Here is a 16,075-nt window from a genome sequence, read left to right as displayed (position 1 = left end):
ATCACAGAATGGATCAAATAATTTGATGAGGTTGAATCAGTGACAAAGCCAACTTTTGGGATGGTGCAGTGATACATGAAGATGGTAGAGTCTTTGCTCTTTATTCAGTTTTTCAGGACTGCAAATTGGAATTTGCACCTTGCTGCATTGGAAGACTTGGTTAAATCTAAAGCAAAAAAGTATTTCATGAACTATTCTGCAACAACTGTCTGGTACCTCGCTGAAATAAGAGGCGTAGGAAAGTCTGACCTCTGACATATGGGAGAAATTTCAAAAAGGAAATTGGGTTTTGAAAGGTCACAAGTCTCTGCTGTGCATTTGATTTAGACAAAGATCTAGAACTCGAAAACAGAGCAATGAAAGTCGTTGGGGAGGGAGGTTGGGTGGGCATAACACAACATCCAAGTGCTCTTTCCTGGGTTTTCCTGACAACCCCAGAAGTCCATTGAATTTTGAATGAAATAATCATGGCTGGGATGACTTCCCCAGAAATAACCAAGCATTAGCTAGATTTGTTAGGTGCTGATAAATGCCAAGTAGGGGCAAATTTAAAGGTAGAGAATGAGTTTACTTGCACTGACAATCCATTCATGTATGATGGACCAGAGCTCATTAATATTATGATGAAAGCAGTCTTCAGTGATGAGATAGCTAAAGATGTCAGTCAAATGGATACTTTGGGTCATGACTCGTATAAAGCCTTCAAACCCCAAAGAATTATCCAAGACACCATCCATCTATGGGCTCCAATCAAGAAGAACAGACTAAAGCTGTTCTCAAATGCAAAAGAAAAAGGTCAGTCATGGTGGCAGGTGCTGTTACAGAGCTAACTGCAGGCAGATCATTGTTTGTGTGTCTCCTGGTCGTTGTCCAGATCTCTGCATGATATTGATCTGTGAGAGACTTTGGGGGAAAATATGAGTTCTCCATGGTACCATGATCAATGTTTGAATGCAACGGAACAATGCATATGTACCAAGCAAAAAGCATCTTGCATGGTCTTTCTAAGCCAGCACCAAGTGACAATGTAACTGGTACCTTATGCCACAGAGGCCTTTCAGAGTAGCAATCATAGATGGTATGGTTGAGGAACAATCTCTCGACAAACCAGAAACTCACCATAAGAGTGTGTGAGAGCTAATGAAGTGGTAAGATTGTATGTGCTCTGGGTCAGAGTTTATCTTTTAGCTCTGTGTTTGTACAGCGCTCAGAGCAGGGGTTCTTAAACTAAGGGTCAGGACCACTCAGGGGGTCACGAGATTATTATGTGGGGGGTGGCGAGCTGTCAGCCTCCACCCCAAACCCCGCTTTGCCTCCAGCATTTATAATGGTGTTAAATATATAAAAAAGTGTTTTTAATTTATAAGGGGGGTCAGACGCAGAGGATTGCTATGTGAAAGGGGTCACCAGTACAAAAGTTTGAGAAGCACTGGCCTGGAGGTATGTCTAGGGATAGCTATGCATGCATAACCCAGTAATGTAGACATAACCTGCTCTGACAAAAGGGTTTTTTCCATTGATGTAACAACACCACTTCCCTGAATGGTGGTAGTTACGTGGCCCAGAAGCATAAGTTAGACAAGGTCTAGCAAAATTGGGTCCTGGTCCATGGCTGGTGCTCTCAGGTGCTACAATAATACAAATAATGCTTCAGAATTAATATTAAGATATGAAGTTGTTTTAAAAATTGTTATAGAAGTACAAAGGTGTCTTGAAATGGAGTTATTCTACACTTTTACAATTTATCTACACAGATTCACCACTGCCACCCTGCAAAAGTCATTCTTGTAAAACTATCAAGATAAATTGGGTTCAGTGGGAAGCATTGTTTTGGGGCCTTTTTATATTACCCCTCCAGAAATCTTGCTGGAACACAAGAATGCTATACAATGTAAGGGGCATGAAGATCATTGGCAGTTGCTATTTCTAAGTGTTGGCATAAATGACTGATCAGATATTGAACTGATACTATTGGGGATGGTATCTTGAACTTGGCACAGGCAGAAACACTGACCTAACATCTTTTCTAGCTCTAATTACTAAAATGCATTATATATGGTATTTTGGCCAAGAGTTATTCATTTATAAGTTAAACTTAGTTAAATTTTTTTTAAAAGGCTGGTCACTAGCTCTTGAAGTACAGTCTGGTGCTTGTTTTCCTTAAAACTTTTCAGTAGGACTGTTGTTCAATAATATAAAAGTTAGGGATGTCTGTGTATAAGAACCAAGGAAAAGTCCTTGATTAAAAGCATGAATTATAATTATAGAACTGTTTTTTAAATAATTTTGCAAAATATTTGGATAGCATAACCATATATTTTTCCACCTCCTATTACAATTGGAAATAAACAGACCCTCATACCAATCTTCCCTAATCAGAGCCAATCCTTGCCAAAAAGTACATAGAGACAAAAATCTGTCCAGACCTTGATGTTTTTTCTAAAATTAGCACTCTAGGCTTTAAGGGGGATTTCTGAGATAGTTTGGAAATTGAGTCGGATCTTGTGTTTGGAGATGATGGCCTACCAAAGTCATTGTTGAGGTAGCTTATCTCAGGGCATTGGGATAGCTTATTCATCGATTCCAAGGCCAGAGGATCCATTGTCATCATCTGGTCTGACCTCCTGTATAACACAGGTCAGAGAATTTCACTGAAAATTCCTAGCGTGTGTCTTTGAGAAAAACTTCCAATCTTGATTTTAAAATTGCCAGTGATGGAGAATCCACCACCATCCTTGATAAACTATTTTACCCTCATGATTAAAAATTTGCTCCTTATTTCCGGTCTGAATTCGTCTAGCTTCAACTTCCAGCCACTAGGTCGTGTTCTACCTTAGTCTGTTAGATTGAAGAGCCCATTATTAAATATTTGTTCCCCACGTAGGTACTTAGACTGTAATCAAGTCACCCCTTAACCTTCTCTTTAAGTTAAATAGATTGAGTCCTTTGAGTCTATCACTATATGGCTTGTTTTCTAATCCTTTAATAATTCTTGTGGCTCTTCTCTGAACACACTCAAATTTATCAACATCCATCTTGAATTGTGAATACCAGAACTGAACTCAGTATTTCAGCAGAGGTCACACCAGCACCAAGTACAGAGATAAAATAACATGTCTACTCCTACTTGAGATTCCCTTGTTTATGCATCCAAGGATTGCCTTAGCCCTTTAGGCCACAGCATCGCACTTGGAACTCATGTTCAACTGATTATCCACTACAACCCTCAAGTCTTTTTCAAAGTCACTGCTTCCCAAGATAGAGTCCCCCATCCTGTTAGCATAGCCTAAATACATATAGATTTAGCAATATTAAAACATGTAGTTTTTGCTTGTGCCCAGTTTACCAAGCAATCCAGAATGAGTGGTCTGTACTCTTTGTTATTTACCACTCCCCCAATTTTTATGTCCTCTGCAAACTTTATTAGTGATGATTTTGTTTTCTTCCAGGTCATTGTTAAAAAGTTAAATAGCATAGGGTCAAGAACTTATCCCTGCAAGACCTCACTAGAAACACATCCATTAAATGTGATTTCCCATTTACAGTTATCTTTTAAAATGTAACTGTCAGCATTTAATGTGTACCAGGTTAATTTTATACAGATGCTCCCCGGGTTATGCAAACCCGACTTATGCAAATCTACACTTACGGAAAAAGTTCCGTAAGCTAGAAAGTGGTTGGGTTTTTTTGCTGGTTTTTTTTTTGTTTTTTGTTTTTTTTGCATAATGGTTGGGTATACGTTCCTTACTTACGCAAAATTTGAGTTGCACAAGGCATTCTGGAATGGAACACTTGCATAAGTTGGGGAGTGTCTGTATTGTTCTAGCTCTTTAATCAAAATGTTGTCCAGTACCAAGTCAGATGCCTTACAGAAGTTTAAGTATATTACATCAACAGTATTACCTTCTCAATCAATCTTGCAATGTCATCAAAAAAATAAATCAAGTTAGTCTGACAGGATCTATTTTCCATAAATCCATGTTGATTGGTATTAATTTATTACTCTCCTTTTATTTTTTATTAATCGAGTCCCTCATCAGCTGCACCATTATTTTTCCCAGTATTGATGTCAGACTTACAAGTCTATAATTACCCAGATCATCCCCTTTATCCTTTTTAAATATTGGCACAACATTAGCTTTCTTCCAGTATTCTGGAACTTACCCAGTGTTCCAAGTTTTATTAAAAATCAACATTAATGGTCCAGCACATTCCTCAGACAGCTCTTATAAAACTCTTGGAAGTAGGTTATTGGGAGTTGCTGATTTAAATGCCTCCCTGTTAATAGCTGCTGTTTAGCTCCTGACATATTAGTGGAATGGAAAGAGTGTAATCATATGATATGACAATGTCATCCTTTTTCCTCAAATACAGACTGCAATATTTATTTAACACTTGCATTTTGTACATTGACAATTCTACCATTTCCATCTAGTAATGGACCAATACCATTGTTAGGATTCCTTCCTATTGTCCTTAACTCTGCTGGCCATAGATTTCTCCTTGTGTTCCATTGCTTCCCATTTCAACTTTCTGCAGTTCCTAGCTTCTGGTTTATATTCATTACTATCAACTTCCTTTCCCTTCCATTTGTGTTATATATATATATATATATTGCTGCTTTAACTTCCTCTCTAAACCAGGTGGCTTTTTAATCAATACCGCCTTCTTCCGCAATTGTGGCTTTTTGGGCATCTAGTAAAGTGGCCTTAAACAATTCCCAATTATCATTATTCCTATTCTTGATTAAATTCTTCCTCCCATCTTAATTGGCTAATAATTGTTTTCAGCTCTGTGAAATTGGTCCTTTTAAAGCACCACGTATATATCTTGCTTGTCTGGACTTTAGTCTGTTTGTACCTTATAAAAGCTTGCATGACTACTGCCCTCATGTGGATATAGGTTGTGTACATGGTGTGAAAAAGCTGTATTTCCAGCTGAATTGTGTTAAGAAAAATTTTCTTTGCTTGAATGGTCCTGAATATTTCCTACATGTAACTTGATGTTCTCATTCTGTTGTTAAAGGAGCTGTAGTTTAAAAACAAAAACCACACATGCAAACTAGGACTGCTCTGACTTCATCACTAGAACAATAAACTATAACTTCTGTGCCTGTGTACATATATTGCATATAATATTCTCACATTCATACTAGAAGACTTTGTTCAAACAATACTTGGCCTGGGTCAGGAGTGAAATCTGATTAACGTCTTTACCTCCATCTGGTTTCTAGTAGGAATTATTTTCTATTACATAGATGGCATAGTCTCGTCAGAAGAGAATGTGTTCTTTAATAAGTGGGATTCAGCTCAATAGCAAGCTGCATTGGAAGAGCTGCCTACCAAAGTTAGAAGAGTACCTGCGTACACTACCATTAACTCTGGCTAGTGCTTTTGCCCCTCAAAACTAAATGAAAATATTTTTTCACTATTTTTTTTCACTATTCAAAGAGGAGGATGGAGGGAAGGATGGATGGATGGAATAAAGGACTGGAAACTATTGATTTCTGTTCCTAGCCCTGCCACTGGCTTGGTTACCCCTGTTTGGCTATCTGTAAAACAGGGGTCATACCTGCCCCACAACATCCTGGTGATATTTGTTTGTGACATTGTTTGCAAATCATTTTGAAAGTCTCTGATGAAAAGTGCTATAGAAGTGGAAAATATCTGAGATAAATTGATTCTCCTACTGTACTGATATTACCAGTGCCGATGAATTCACCAGATTCACTGCACATAACTTCTTGACACTGCCAAGTTACACTGAATAATATAAACTGCCTATGCAAAATATAGTCTTCAGTTTCCCTAGAGTGACTTGGGTGGAGGTTGGGCGGAGGGCAGGCAGCTGCCTCTGGGAGGGAAGGATTCCCTCACTCTGTATCTACAGTCCTAGCCATCACGAATGTTTTCTTTCCTTTTTTTTGCAGATGACACGATTGGTGCTGCCCAGCATGCTGGAAAGGTGAGTCACACAAACACTATACAGACAAAGTCATCATTATTTATAGGGGAGAATCCTTTCTTTGAAAAATTCATCACTGTGACTAATCAGCCTACCCTCCATGTTTTAACAGTAGAGTATTGCCGGGTGAGTCACGCCGATGGTGCATGAATCATCAGACGGTGGAAGCCTTTTCCACTCGATTCCCTTTTTATTTTTCCTCTTCCCCCTTCTCCACTGTTGTGGTGATTTCTTTTAGAACAGAATTAAAAAGCCCGTCTGACTCATCGGCACTAACTCAACAACCTGCTATTCTGAGGGGGTGGTTAAAGTTCCTGGGAATAACCTTCTTAAGGCTATTTCTCAGAGTCATTGTAAGTAAAATGGATTCAGAGAGTGTGCTCTCATTATACAGTAGGAGGCATATTGAGGGAAGTGTGTGATCATATAGTAAATCAGAATTGGAGGCAATTCTTTAAAATAACAGTTAATGCACACCAGGCTTTCACTGCTGGAGTCATGTATTGACTTCCTGGTTAGATCCCAGGTAAAACTAAAGCCACAGAGTCTCAGCCTAGTAGCAGTTTTCTAGTTGATATTGATTGTTCCATGATTTTCACAGTTTTGTTCAAGAGCTATGCCTGGATTTCCAGGGGTTGTGGAGCTATGTGGAAGATTGCATAGCACCAGGCATGATAGCCATCATGATTAGTATGCTGCTTTTGGCATCACCAAATAAATGCAGTGGGAGGGGAATAAATACAATGATTCAGTACTATTTGCATAGGTAATGCAGACTGGTGGTGTTGGTATGTAAACAAACCTAAAATATTGACGAGTGCTTAAAGAATTAACCTTTTGTGTCTGTATACCCTGGGATTCACTTTCTTAGCACACATGTGGAGGGTTCTCCTAATTCATAGGCCAAAAATTATTTCTTGACCAAAGTGTAGGACTCATTGCTGCCCTATATGAAGCTGGCAGATGTAGTTTTGCTCATGACCATAAGTAGTATATGCCTGACTTCAAAATCAAATGCAGTAAAAATATTCTGAGTAGCTCTACTGTTTCCATGAAAGGAAGAGAGATGGACATTACTGAAGTCACTCAGCTTTTCTGAGGCGTTTAACATGGTATATACTGGGATTCTTTTAAACAAAATTAGAAATTGTAATAAATGAAAAAGGTGTAGACCATATATAAAACAACGCTGTTTAGGAGATTTTCGTGGATGTGGCTGGCAGAGATGATCTTCAGCTGTTCTTCTTCCCTTTGTTTTCACTTTTGATTGTTCCTTTTCTCTATTCACCACACACCCAGCATTGTGGCAGCCTTCAAACCTCCTGTCATTTTAAAGAGGCCTCCTACTCTGTCCACTAAGCAGCTTCTTTTTCTTTAAATATCTCCTTTTAAAAGCACCTCTTTCATAAAGTTATCCTACATTCCTTTTCAAACCTGGTGTATAGCACTGTTCGGTCTTCTATTTTTGTCTTGTATCTTTTTTTGTTTGTTTCAGTTAGATTGTCACTTTCTCAGGGCAGCAACTTTGCTTTTCTGTTAAGCATAGTATACACTTACATACAACTTGACAAATATTGAGTGGCATAGTCTGAATATAGACCAGGGAACTAATATATGCTGAGTTCTAGTTCTGACTAGCCATGGGCAAGTCACTTCATCTTTCTGCCTCAGTTGTCCCATCTGTAAAATGGTGATACATACTTACCTCACAGGAGGGTGAGACTTAATACTCAAAAAGCGTTTTGAAGACAAAAGTCGTACTAGTGCTAAGAATTGTTCACCAATCTGAAAAACTTCCCCCCATCTCTTCCTTCTCCTGCCCCCCCCCCCCACCCCCTCCTGGTCAGATAGAGCCATTTTAAATGATTAGCGCATCCTGGATGGCGCTCTCAGTATGGAAAGGAAAGATGGGTGACAAAAGCTTCTACATTCTTGCTGGCTCAGTTTTTTTTATTTTTTTTTGACCTTATGGGGTACAAAAACCAGTTCTGTAGCGCTCTGCACCCATGGTATAAATTATTAGGCTATTAACACTGTTCAGAATCTATAGCCACAACAGATCTGGTGGCTGACCAGGCCAAGAGTATGAATGGCTGTGTTTAACTGTTCTGTGTGGGCCAAACACAAACTCCTCCTCTGGATTTATGGGCCTGGACAAAGTTAAGGGGGCCAGGTTGATCTGTCCAAGTGCATTATAATGAAGATCCCATGATCACTAGGCATAACCTGTTCAAGGAGATAAAACTTAGTGTAATGCACTTTGGTGTATCGTGTAGTACTGCACTTGTGTGTCTGTGTGCACACACATTTGTACAATGTATACCCATGTAATGTCTCAGGGGTGAAGGAATAGCAGAGCAGACTTTATAATCTCTAATTCTTTGTGTCTGTAAGGAGAATTTGACCACTCCTTGTATGTCTTCCCTCTTAATTTGTGTTAAGTACAGCACTAGAAAAATACCTTTTCTGTAAATGCTGGCATTTAGGCTTTGTGCTCTGGCTCATCTTCTGGTCCCCTAACGCTTATATTTTAAATATGACAATTATAATCTGCACTTTGTATTACACTTAGATGAGCTGTTCTGCTGTAGATGTCCAGTCTTTAGTCTGCTGTTTGCAAAGATGGGAGCCTCGTGGAACTACTCAAGAAATTAAGATTTATGTCTTTATGAGCAAGAAAAATCAGTTGACTATTTTTCTAGACAAATATCAAACTATAGTATATATTGCTATAGAAGTAGCAAGTGCATAATTACATTATGGAGGAAGCTTGCTCTTTCCACTTTGCGTACAGCTGGAGCAGGCGGTGGTTACCATAGCAACAGTGGGAAAGCTAAATATAGCATCTCTTACACTGTACTGCTTAAGGTAGAATGATGGTGAGGTGTTAGGGTGTGTTAGGCAAGTCACCTTTTTATTTATTAATGCTAATCAACTTTCTTCAGCAAACTGTTGAGGAGTGGGGCATATCAAAAGTTTAATTTACGCAGTCAAGTTTGCCAAACCAACACCCTCTACTTGTTCAAATCCCTCCTTAAAAAACCTGTTTCTTCTGTGATACCTGAAAGAAACAAAGCCATAATCATGGGGTGATTGGAAACTGTTATCCCTACCTCTGGATTCCCTGCCCTCTGTGGTGTTTAAATTGTGAGCTCTTCAGGTCAGGATCAGTTTTTATTTTTGTCTTTCACAGCACTAAAGCCTTTTGTCAGCACTAAACAAAATAGTAATATATAGGGTTCTCGGTCTGTTGCATGGAGGCTATATTTATGACTTGTGGAATTTTTCATAGGGATTTCCATACTGGATCAGACCAGTAATTCACCTAGTCCAGTATTCTTTCTCTGACAATGGCCAGTGCTATCTGCTTCAGAGGAAGAAATCTACAGTAGGTTGTGGTATTACCTGCCCCTATGGAAAGCTGCTTCCTGACCCTCAATAGAGGCTGGCTTATGCCCTGAAGCTCAAATATTTATATCCTTTCCAAGGCTTTAGTTTGAGTTTAAATATTTACTATTCTTGTTTATCCACATAAATGTCTGATCCTTTTTTTGAATCCTGATAAGCTTTTGGCCTCAATGAACTCTTGTGGCAATTACTTCCGCAGCCTAACTGTGCATGTGAAAAAGTATTTCCTTTCATCAGTTTTGAATTTCCAATATTTCATTTTAATTAAATGTCAACTTGCTTTTGTATTACAAGAGGGTGAATCCAAGGTTCCGATCTCCTATCCCTATACCATTAACTTTTCTGTGTGCTTTTATCATAGCTCCTCTTATTCTTCTTCGAGTGATTGCTCCTATGCATTCCAGTTAGGTGTGCACGCCGTGCGTGCACGGCTCTTCGGAAGATTTTTACCCTAGCAACTCCGGCGGGCCGGCTGGGCGCCCCCTGGAGTGGCGCTGCTATAGCGCTAGATATATACCCCAGCTGGCCCGTCCGCTCCTCAGTTCCTTCTTACCGCCCGTGACGGCCGTTGGAACAGTGGAATGCTCCGTTCACCTCCACAACCCTAGTGTTTCTCTTTGTATAAGTGTATATAGTTAGTTAAGTTAGTTAATTAGTTTAGTTAGTTAGTGTAGTAAGGGGAATTAGGGGGGCTAGCCCCTCTTTTTCCACAACTGGTGCGGGCTCATGCCCAAGGCACCGGGGTTTAAGCCCTGTTCGGCTTGCCAGCGGCACATGCCGATCGGTGACCCCCACGACTCCTGCCTGCGCTGCCTCGGTGAGTCCCATCGGCCAGATAAGTGCCCAATTTGCACGGCATTCAAGCCAAGGACAAGGAAGGAGAGAGAGACTCGCTTGAAACAGCTCCTCATGGAGTCGGCACTTAGCCCTGCCAGGCCGACCCAAGCAGCTCCGAAGTCCTCCTCGGCACGCAGTGCACCAGCGGTCCCGAGCCGGTCCGGTACCGAGACTGTTAAATCTCTCCAGCCGGCACCGTTGTCCTGGCACCGTTCCCTCTCTCCAGCGAGGAAACGGAAGACGGCGCAGACGGCCTCCAAGCCTCCTGCACCGGGATCGCTCACCCAGCCACCTCCGGCACCGACTGTGGTGGTGCACAGACCGTGCACGGTTCCGTTGACTCCGGCGCCGCAAGGGCCGTTGAGTCCGGTACCGCCCTGCTCCCCGGTGCCAACCGCGGTCAAGCTGCCTCTCCCATCGACGCCCGAGACTTTCTCGATGGCGAGAGAGCTCATCGAGCTCACAGAGGCACCGAGTCTCCGGCCCCCGGCACCGCTGGTGCGGGCTGTACAGTCAGCGGGCAAGCCGGCTATGATGAGGTCACCTTCCCCTGACAGACGGGATAGACGGCGTTCCAGGTCCCGGTCCCGATCCTGATCCCGGAGACGGTCGCCGTCACGCCGATCCAGATCCCGGCACCAATCACCATCTCGGTACCGCTCCCTGTCTCGGCACCGGTCGCAGTCCCGGTACCGCTCCGCATCGCGGTACTGGTTGCACTCCCGGAGACGTTCCCGGTCCCAGTCTCCAGACCGTCGGTACCGAAGGAGGTCCGGATCCCAGTACCGTTCCCGGCACCGCGGCTCGCGAAGCCGCTCCCACCGACATCGGTCGAGATCGCAGTCGACCTCCCGGCACGGTCGATGGTCCCGCTCTCGCTTCCGGCACCGCGACGACCGGCACCGATCCCCGGCACCGTCCAGGGACAGACCGGCGGCATCGACAGCGCAGTCCCTGAGCGCCTCTGCCCCCCCATGGCCTTCTCGCCAACCCTCGGTCGCCTCTCAGGCGAACAGCGGTGGAGATCTCCGGGCAGACCCCCAAGGGCAGGACCACGGACCGCAGCAGTGGGGCTTTTGGACCTCCTGGGCCTACCACAAGGCTCAAGGGCTCCCCCTCCCTTCGCGCCCCAGGGGCTCCGAATGCAGGGTGCCGGAAGCCACGTTCAGCAGGCCTCCACCATCACCACAGGGTGAGGCCCCACCGCCACCTGTAGCGGCAGAGCATCCTGTAGCCCAGGCGGCTTCCCACCCCCTGGAAGAACCACCTCCAGAGGCCATGGTCCAGGGCCTGTCCTCGTCTTCCTCGCCGGACGAGGCGGTGGCGGGGGGTATCTACATCGGACCCCCCTCCGATTGACTTGCGGGCCCACCAGGACCTCCTTCGATGGGTGGCACAGGCTATTGACCTCCCCGTTGAAGAGGTCACTGAGAATGACGACCACGGTGCTTGGAGCTGAGGCCCCGCTGCGGGTGGCCTTACCCTTTATCCGCACCATACAGAAAAATGCCACTACCATCTGGCAGTCGCCAGCGTCCGTCCCTCCCACCGCTAGAGGAGTGGAACGCAAGTACTCGGTTCTTCCCAGTGGCTACGAGTACCTTTATACGCACCCGACTCTGGACTCCCTTGTAGTGCAGTCCGTGAATGACCGGGAGAGGCATGGGCAACCCGCTCCAGCGCCAAAATCTAAGGACGCACGAGAATGGATCTGTTGGGCCGGAAGGTGTATTCGGCCGGTGGTCTCCAGCTCCGGATTGCCAATCAGCTGGCTCTCCTTGGTCGCTACACCTATGACACTTTGGTGTCCCTTTCCAAATTCACGGAGCTGATCTCGACAGCCTCCCGTCAGGAATTCTCGGCCCTCCTTGAGGAGGGCAAGAAAGCCTCCCGGTCCTCCCTCCAGGCTGCTCTGCACTCAGCGGACTCGGGAGCCAGAACTCTGGCCTCGGGGGTGACCATGAGACGCATCTCCTGGTTGCAGTCTTCCACCTTGCCGCCCGAGGTGCAGTACACCCTGCAAGACCTCCCCTTTGACACTAAGGGTCTCTTTTCTGAGAAAACGGACTCAAGAATTCAAACCCTCAAAGATGGTCGAATCGCCATCCGCACCTTGGGTATGCACACACCGGCTACCCAACGGAGGTCCTTCCGGCAGCAGCCGAACCGGCCATTTAATCAGGCCAGACCACGGCCTGGTACTGGGTGCGGAGGCAGGGTGAACCGCCGTAGACCATCGGGCAACCGGCGTAACCAGTCCCAGGCGCCCTCCAAAGCCCCTCAAGGGCCTAAGCAGGCGTTTTGATGGGACGCCCGAGGACGGCCCATCAGACTCTTTACCGGATCCTTCCCCGTTATTTTGCAACCGTCTTTTCCACTTCCTCCCGGCGTGGTCCCAAATAACAACGGACAACTGGGTACTTCGTACGGTCCAGTATGGTTACCGCCTTCAGTTTGTTTCGCCCCCTCCTTCCCACCCACCTTCCCCGTCCCTCTTCAGGGACCCCTCTCACGAGCAATTCCTCTTGCAAGAGGTCGAGACTCTGTTGAGTTTGGGTGCCATAGAGGAGGTGCCGTACGACATGCGAGGCAGGGGATTTTATTCCCGATATTTCCTAATCCCCAAGGCGAAGGGAGGTCTCCAACCTATACTAGACCTCCGAGAGCTCAACAGATACCTGCTCAAGCTCAAGTTTCGCATGGTAACCCTGGGGACCATCATTCCCTCCCTGGATCCGGGAGACTGGTTTGCCGCCCTCGATATGAAGGACGCGTACTTCCATATCGTGATCTACCCTCCCCATCGACGCTACCTGCGCTTCGTGGTCAACAAGGCGCACTACCAGTTTGTGGTGCTGCCCTTCGGCCTTTCCACCGCGCCGAGGGTCTTCACCAAGTGCATGGCAGTGGTTGCCGCAGCCCTCTGCCGTCGTCGCATGCACGTGTACCCGTATCTCGACGACTGGCTGGTCCGCGGGCCATCCCGACATCTGGTAGCAAGTCAAATAGCCGAGATCCTAGCCCTGTTTCAGCGCCTGGGCCTTCTGATAAATGCCGAGAAGTCCACTTTAGCTCCATCACAGAGGGTGGAGTTCATCGGAGCGGTCCTGGACTCCAATTTGGCCAGGGCCTGCCTCCCTCGACCTCGGCACCAGACGATGGTCTCCTTCATCAGGGACCTACAATCCTTTCCCACAACAACGGTTCGGTCCTGCCTCCGCCTCCTGGGCCACATGGCGTCATGCACGTTGGTAACCACGTACGTGAGGCTGCGCCTTCGCCCGTTTCAAACTTGGCTTGCGTCGGTGTACCGTCCGCACCGCGACCCCCTGGACATGGTACTTACTGTCACAAACCCAGCCCTCGCTACGCTCAGCTGGTGGCTGGACCCAGAGGTCGTGTGTGCAGGAGTCCCGTTCCGCCCTCCTCGCCCGTCCATCACCCTGACCAAGGATGCCTCGGCGTTGGAATGGGGGGCACACCTTGGCGACCTACACACCCAGGGTCTCTGGTCGCCCCGAGAGCTCTCCCTACATATCAATGTCAGGGAGCTGCGGGCGATCCGCCTCGCGTGTCAAGCTTTCCACGCCCATCTTCAAGGGCGCTGTGTGGCGGTGTTTACGGACAACACGACAGCGATGTTTTATGTCAACAAGCAGGGCGGGGCACGCTCCTCCCTGCTTTGCACGGAAGCGATGCTCCTGTGGGACTTCCGCTTAACCCACTCGATTCACCTGGTAATGTCCTTTCTTCCAGGAGTGCAGAACACGCTGGCCGACCGTCTCAGCAGGTCGTTCCTCTCCCACGAGTGGTCCCTTCGTCCAGATGTGGTGCACACAATTTTCCGAAGGTGGGGGTTTCCCCAAATAGACCTGTTTGCCTCCAAAGAGAACAGGAAGTGCCACCAGTTCTGTTCTTACCAGGGTCGCTCCCAAGGCTCCCTGTCGGACGCATTCCTCTGCTCCTGGACGGATCACCTCCTATATGCCTTCCCTCCGTTCCCACTCGTACATCGGGTGCTACTCAAGCTTCGGAGGGACAGGGCCCGCCTCATACTCGTCGCTCAGGCCTGGCCGAGACAGCACTGGTACGCTCTGCTGCTCGAGCTCTCCATACGGGATCCCATTCCCCTCCCGTTGTGGCTGGACCTGATAACGCAGGACTTCGGCAGGCTCCGCCACCCGGACCTACAGTCCCTCCATCTTACAGCTTGGTACCTGAGTGGTTAACCCACGCGGAGCGTGACTGCTCGGCTGCGGTGCAGCAAGTCCTCATGGAAAGCAGGAAGCCTTCCACTCGCTCAACCTATCTCGCGAAATGGAAGTGGTTCGCACTCTGGTGCGATCAGAGAGGCCTTAATCCTTTCCTGGTCCCTATTCCTACGATCCTGGACTACCTCTGGTCCCTTAAGGAGCAAGGACTCGCGGTCTTCTCCTTGAAAGTACACCTAGCCGCCGTGTCCGCCTTTCGACCGGCCGTAGGAGAACGGTCCATCTTTTCCAACCAGATGGTTTCACGCTTCCTTAAGGGTCTGGACCGCTTGTACCCGCCGATACGGCGTCCTACCCCGTCCTGGGATTTGAACCTCGTTCTAGCCCAGCTTATGGGAGCCCCCTTCGAGCCCTTGGCCACGTGCTCCCTGCTATATCTCTCATGGAAAACGGCTTTTCTCGTCGCTACAACCTCAGCGAGACGCGTTTCCGAGCTTCATGCCCTAACGGTTGGTCCACTGTATACCGTCTTCCACAGAGACAAGGTGCAGCTTCGACCACACCCGGCCTTCCTCCCTAAGGTGGTGTCGGCCTTCCACTTAAACCAGGACATTTTCCTCCCGGTCTTTTTCCCGAAGCCGCACGCCTCAAGTCGTGAACAACAGCTTCACACACGGGACGTCCGCAGGGCCCTCGCCTTCTACATCGAGCGGACGAAACCCTTCCGGCGTTCGCCCCAACTCTTCGTGGCAGTTGCTGATCGCATGAAAGGCAAGCCGGTCTCCTCTCAAAGGATTTCCTCCTGGGTGACTGCATGTATCCGGACATGCTACGAGCTTGCTCGAGTGCCAGCTAGCCACCTCACCGCTCACTCTACGAGAGCACAAGCCTCGTCTGCCGCCTTCCTGGCCCATGTCCCCATCCAGGACATCTGTAGAGCGGCCACTTGGTCTTCCGTCCACACCTTCGCTTCCCACTACGCGTTGGTGCAACAATCTAGAGACGATGCAGCCTTCGGCTCAGCAGTCTTACACTCTGCCACGTCTCACTCCGACCCCACCGCCTAGGTAAGGCTTGGGAATCACCTAACTGGAATGCATAGGAGCAATCACTCGAAGAAGAAAAGACGGTTACTCACCGTTGTAACTGTTGCTCTTCGAGATGTGTTGCTCCTATCCATTCCAGACTCGCCCTCCTTCCCCACTGTCGGAGTAGCCGGCAAGAAGGAACTGAGGAGCGGACGGGCCGGCTGGGGTATATATCTAGCGCTATAGCGGCACCACTCCAGGGGGCGCCCAGCCGGCCCGCCGGAGTTGCTAGGGTAAAAATCTTCCGAAGAGCCGTGCACGCGCAGCGCGCACACCAAACTGGAATGGATAGGAGCAACACATCTCGAAGAACAACAGTTACAACAGTGAGTAACCGTCTTTTTAATCTCTTCCATAAGGTAAACAGTCTGTCTTTTCAAATTCTTTGTATCACCGTTTTTCCTTCTTCCTAATATTCTCATCAAATCCCCTGTATTTCTGCTATATTTTTTCTGAGAGAGGATGATCAGAAGGACCTGAACACAGTATTTCAGGTCAGGGTATACTATTAATTTAGAACTGCATTATATTTTCTGTATCGTTGACCTTCCCATTCCATATGCATCC

General features: G+C 46.8%; 1 protein-coding gene across 4 annotated transcripts in view; it reads left to right on the top strand.

Moving 5' to 3' along the window:
- The window catches only part of HSD17B12 (hydroxysteroid 17-beta dehydrogenase 12), a 148,345-nt gene that overhangs the window by 107,644 nt on the left and 24,626 nt on the right, over positions 1-16,075 (top strand). For all 4 annotated transcript variants that reach the window (XM_039536810.1, XM_039536809.1, XM_039536808.1 and 1 more), the window contains one exon: positions 5,930-5,964. In XM_039536810.1, the coding sequence (XP_039392744.1) occupies positions 5,930-5,964 (35 nt within the window). The remainder of the gene's footprint in view (positions 1-5,929; positions 5,965-16,075) is intronic.

The sequence above is a fragment of the Mauremys reevesii genome, linkage group 4 (genome assembly GCF_016161935.1).
Source record: "Mauremys reevesii isolate NIE-2019 linkage group 4, ASM1616193v1, whole genome shotgun sequence".
NCBI lineage: Eukaryota > Metazoa > Chordata > Testudines > Geoemydidae > Mauremys > Mauremys reevesii.
Note: the sequence above shows the minus strand (reverse complement) of the source record. Positions and strands in the feature narration are given on the sequence as shown.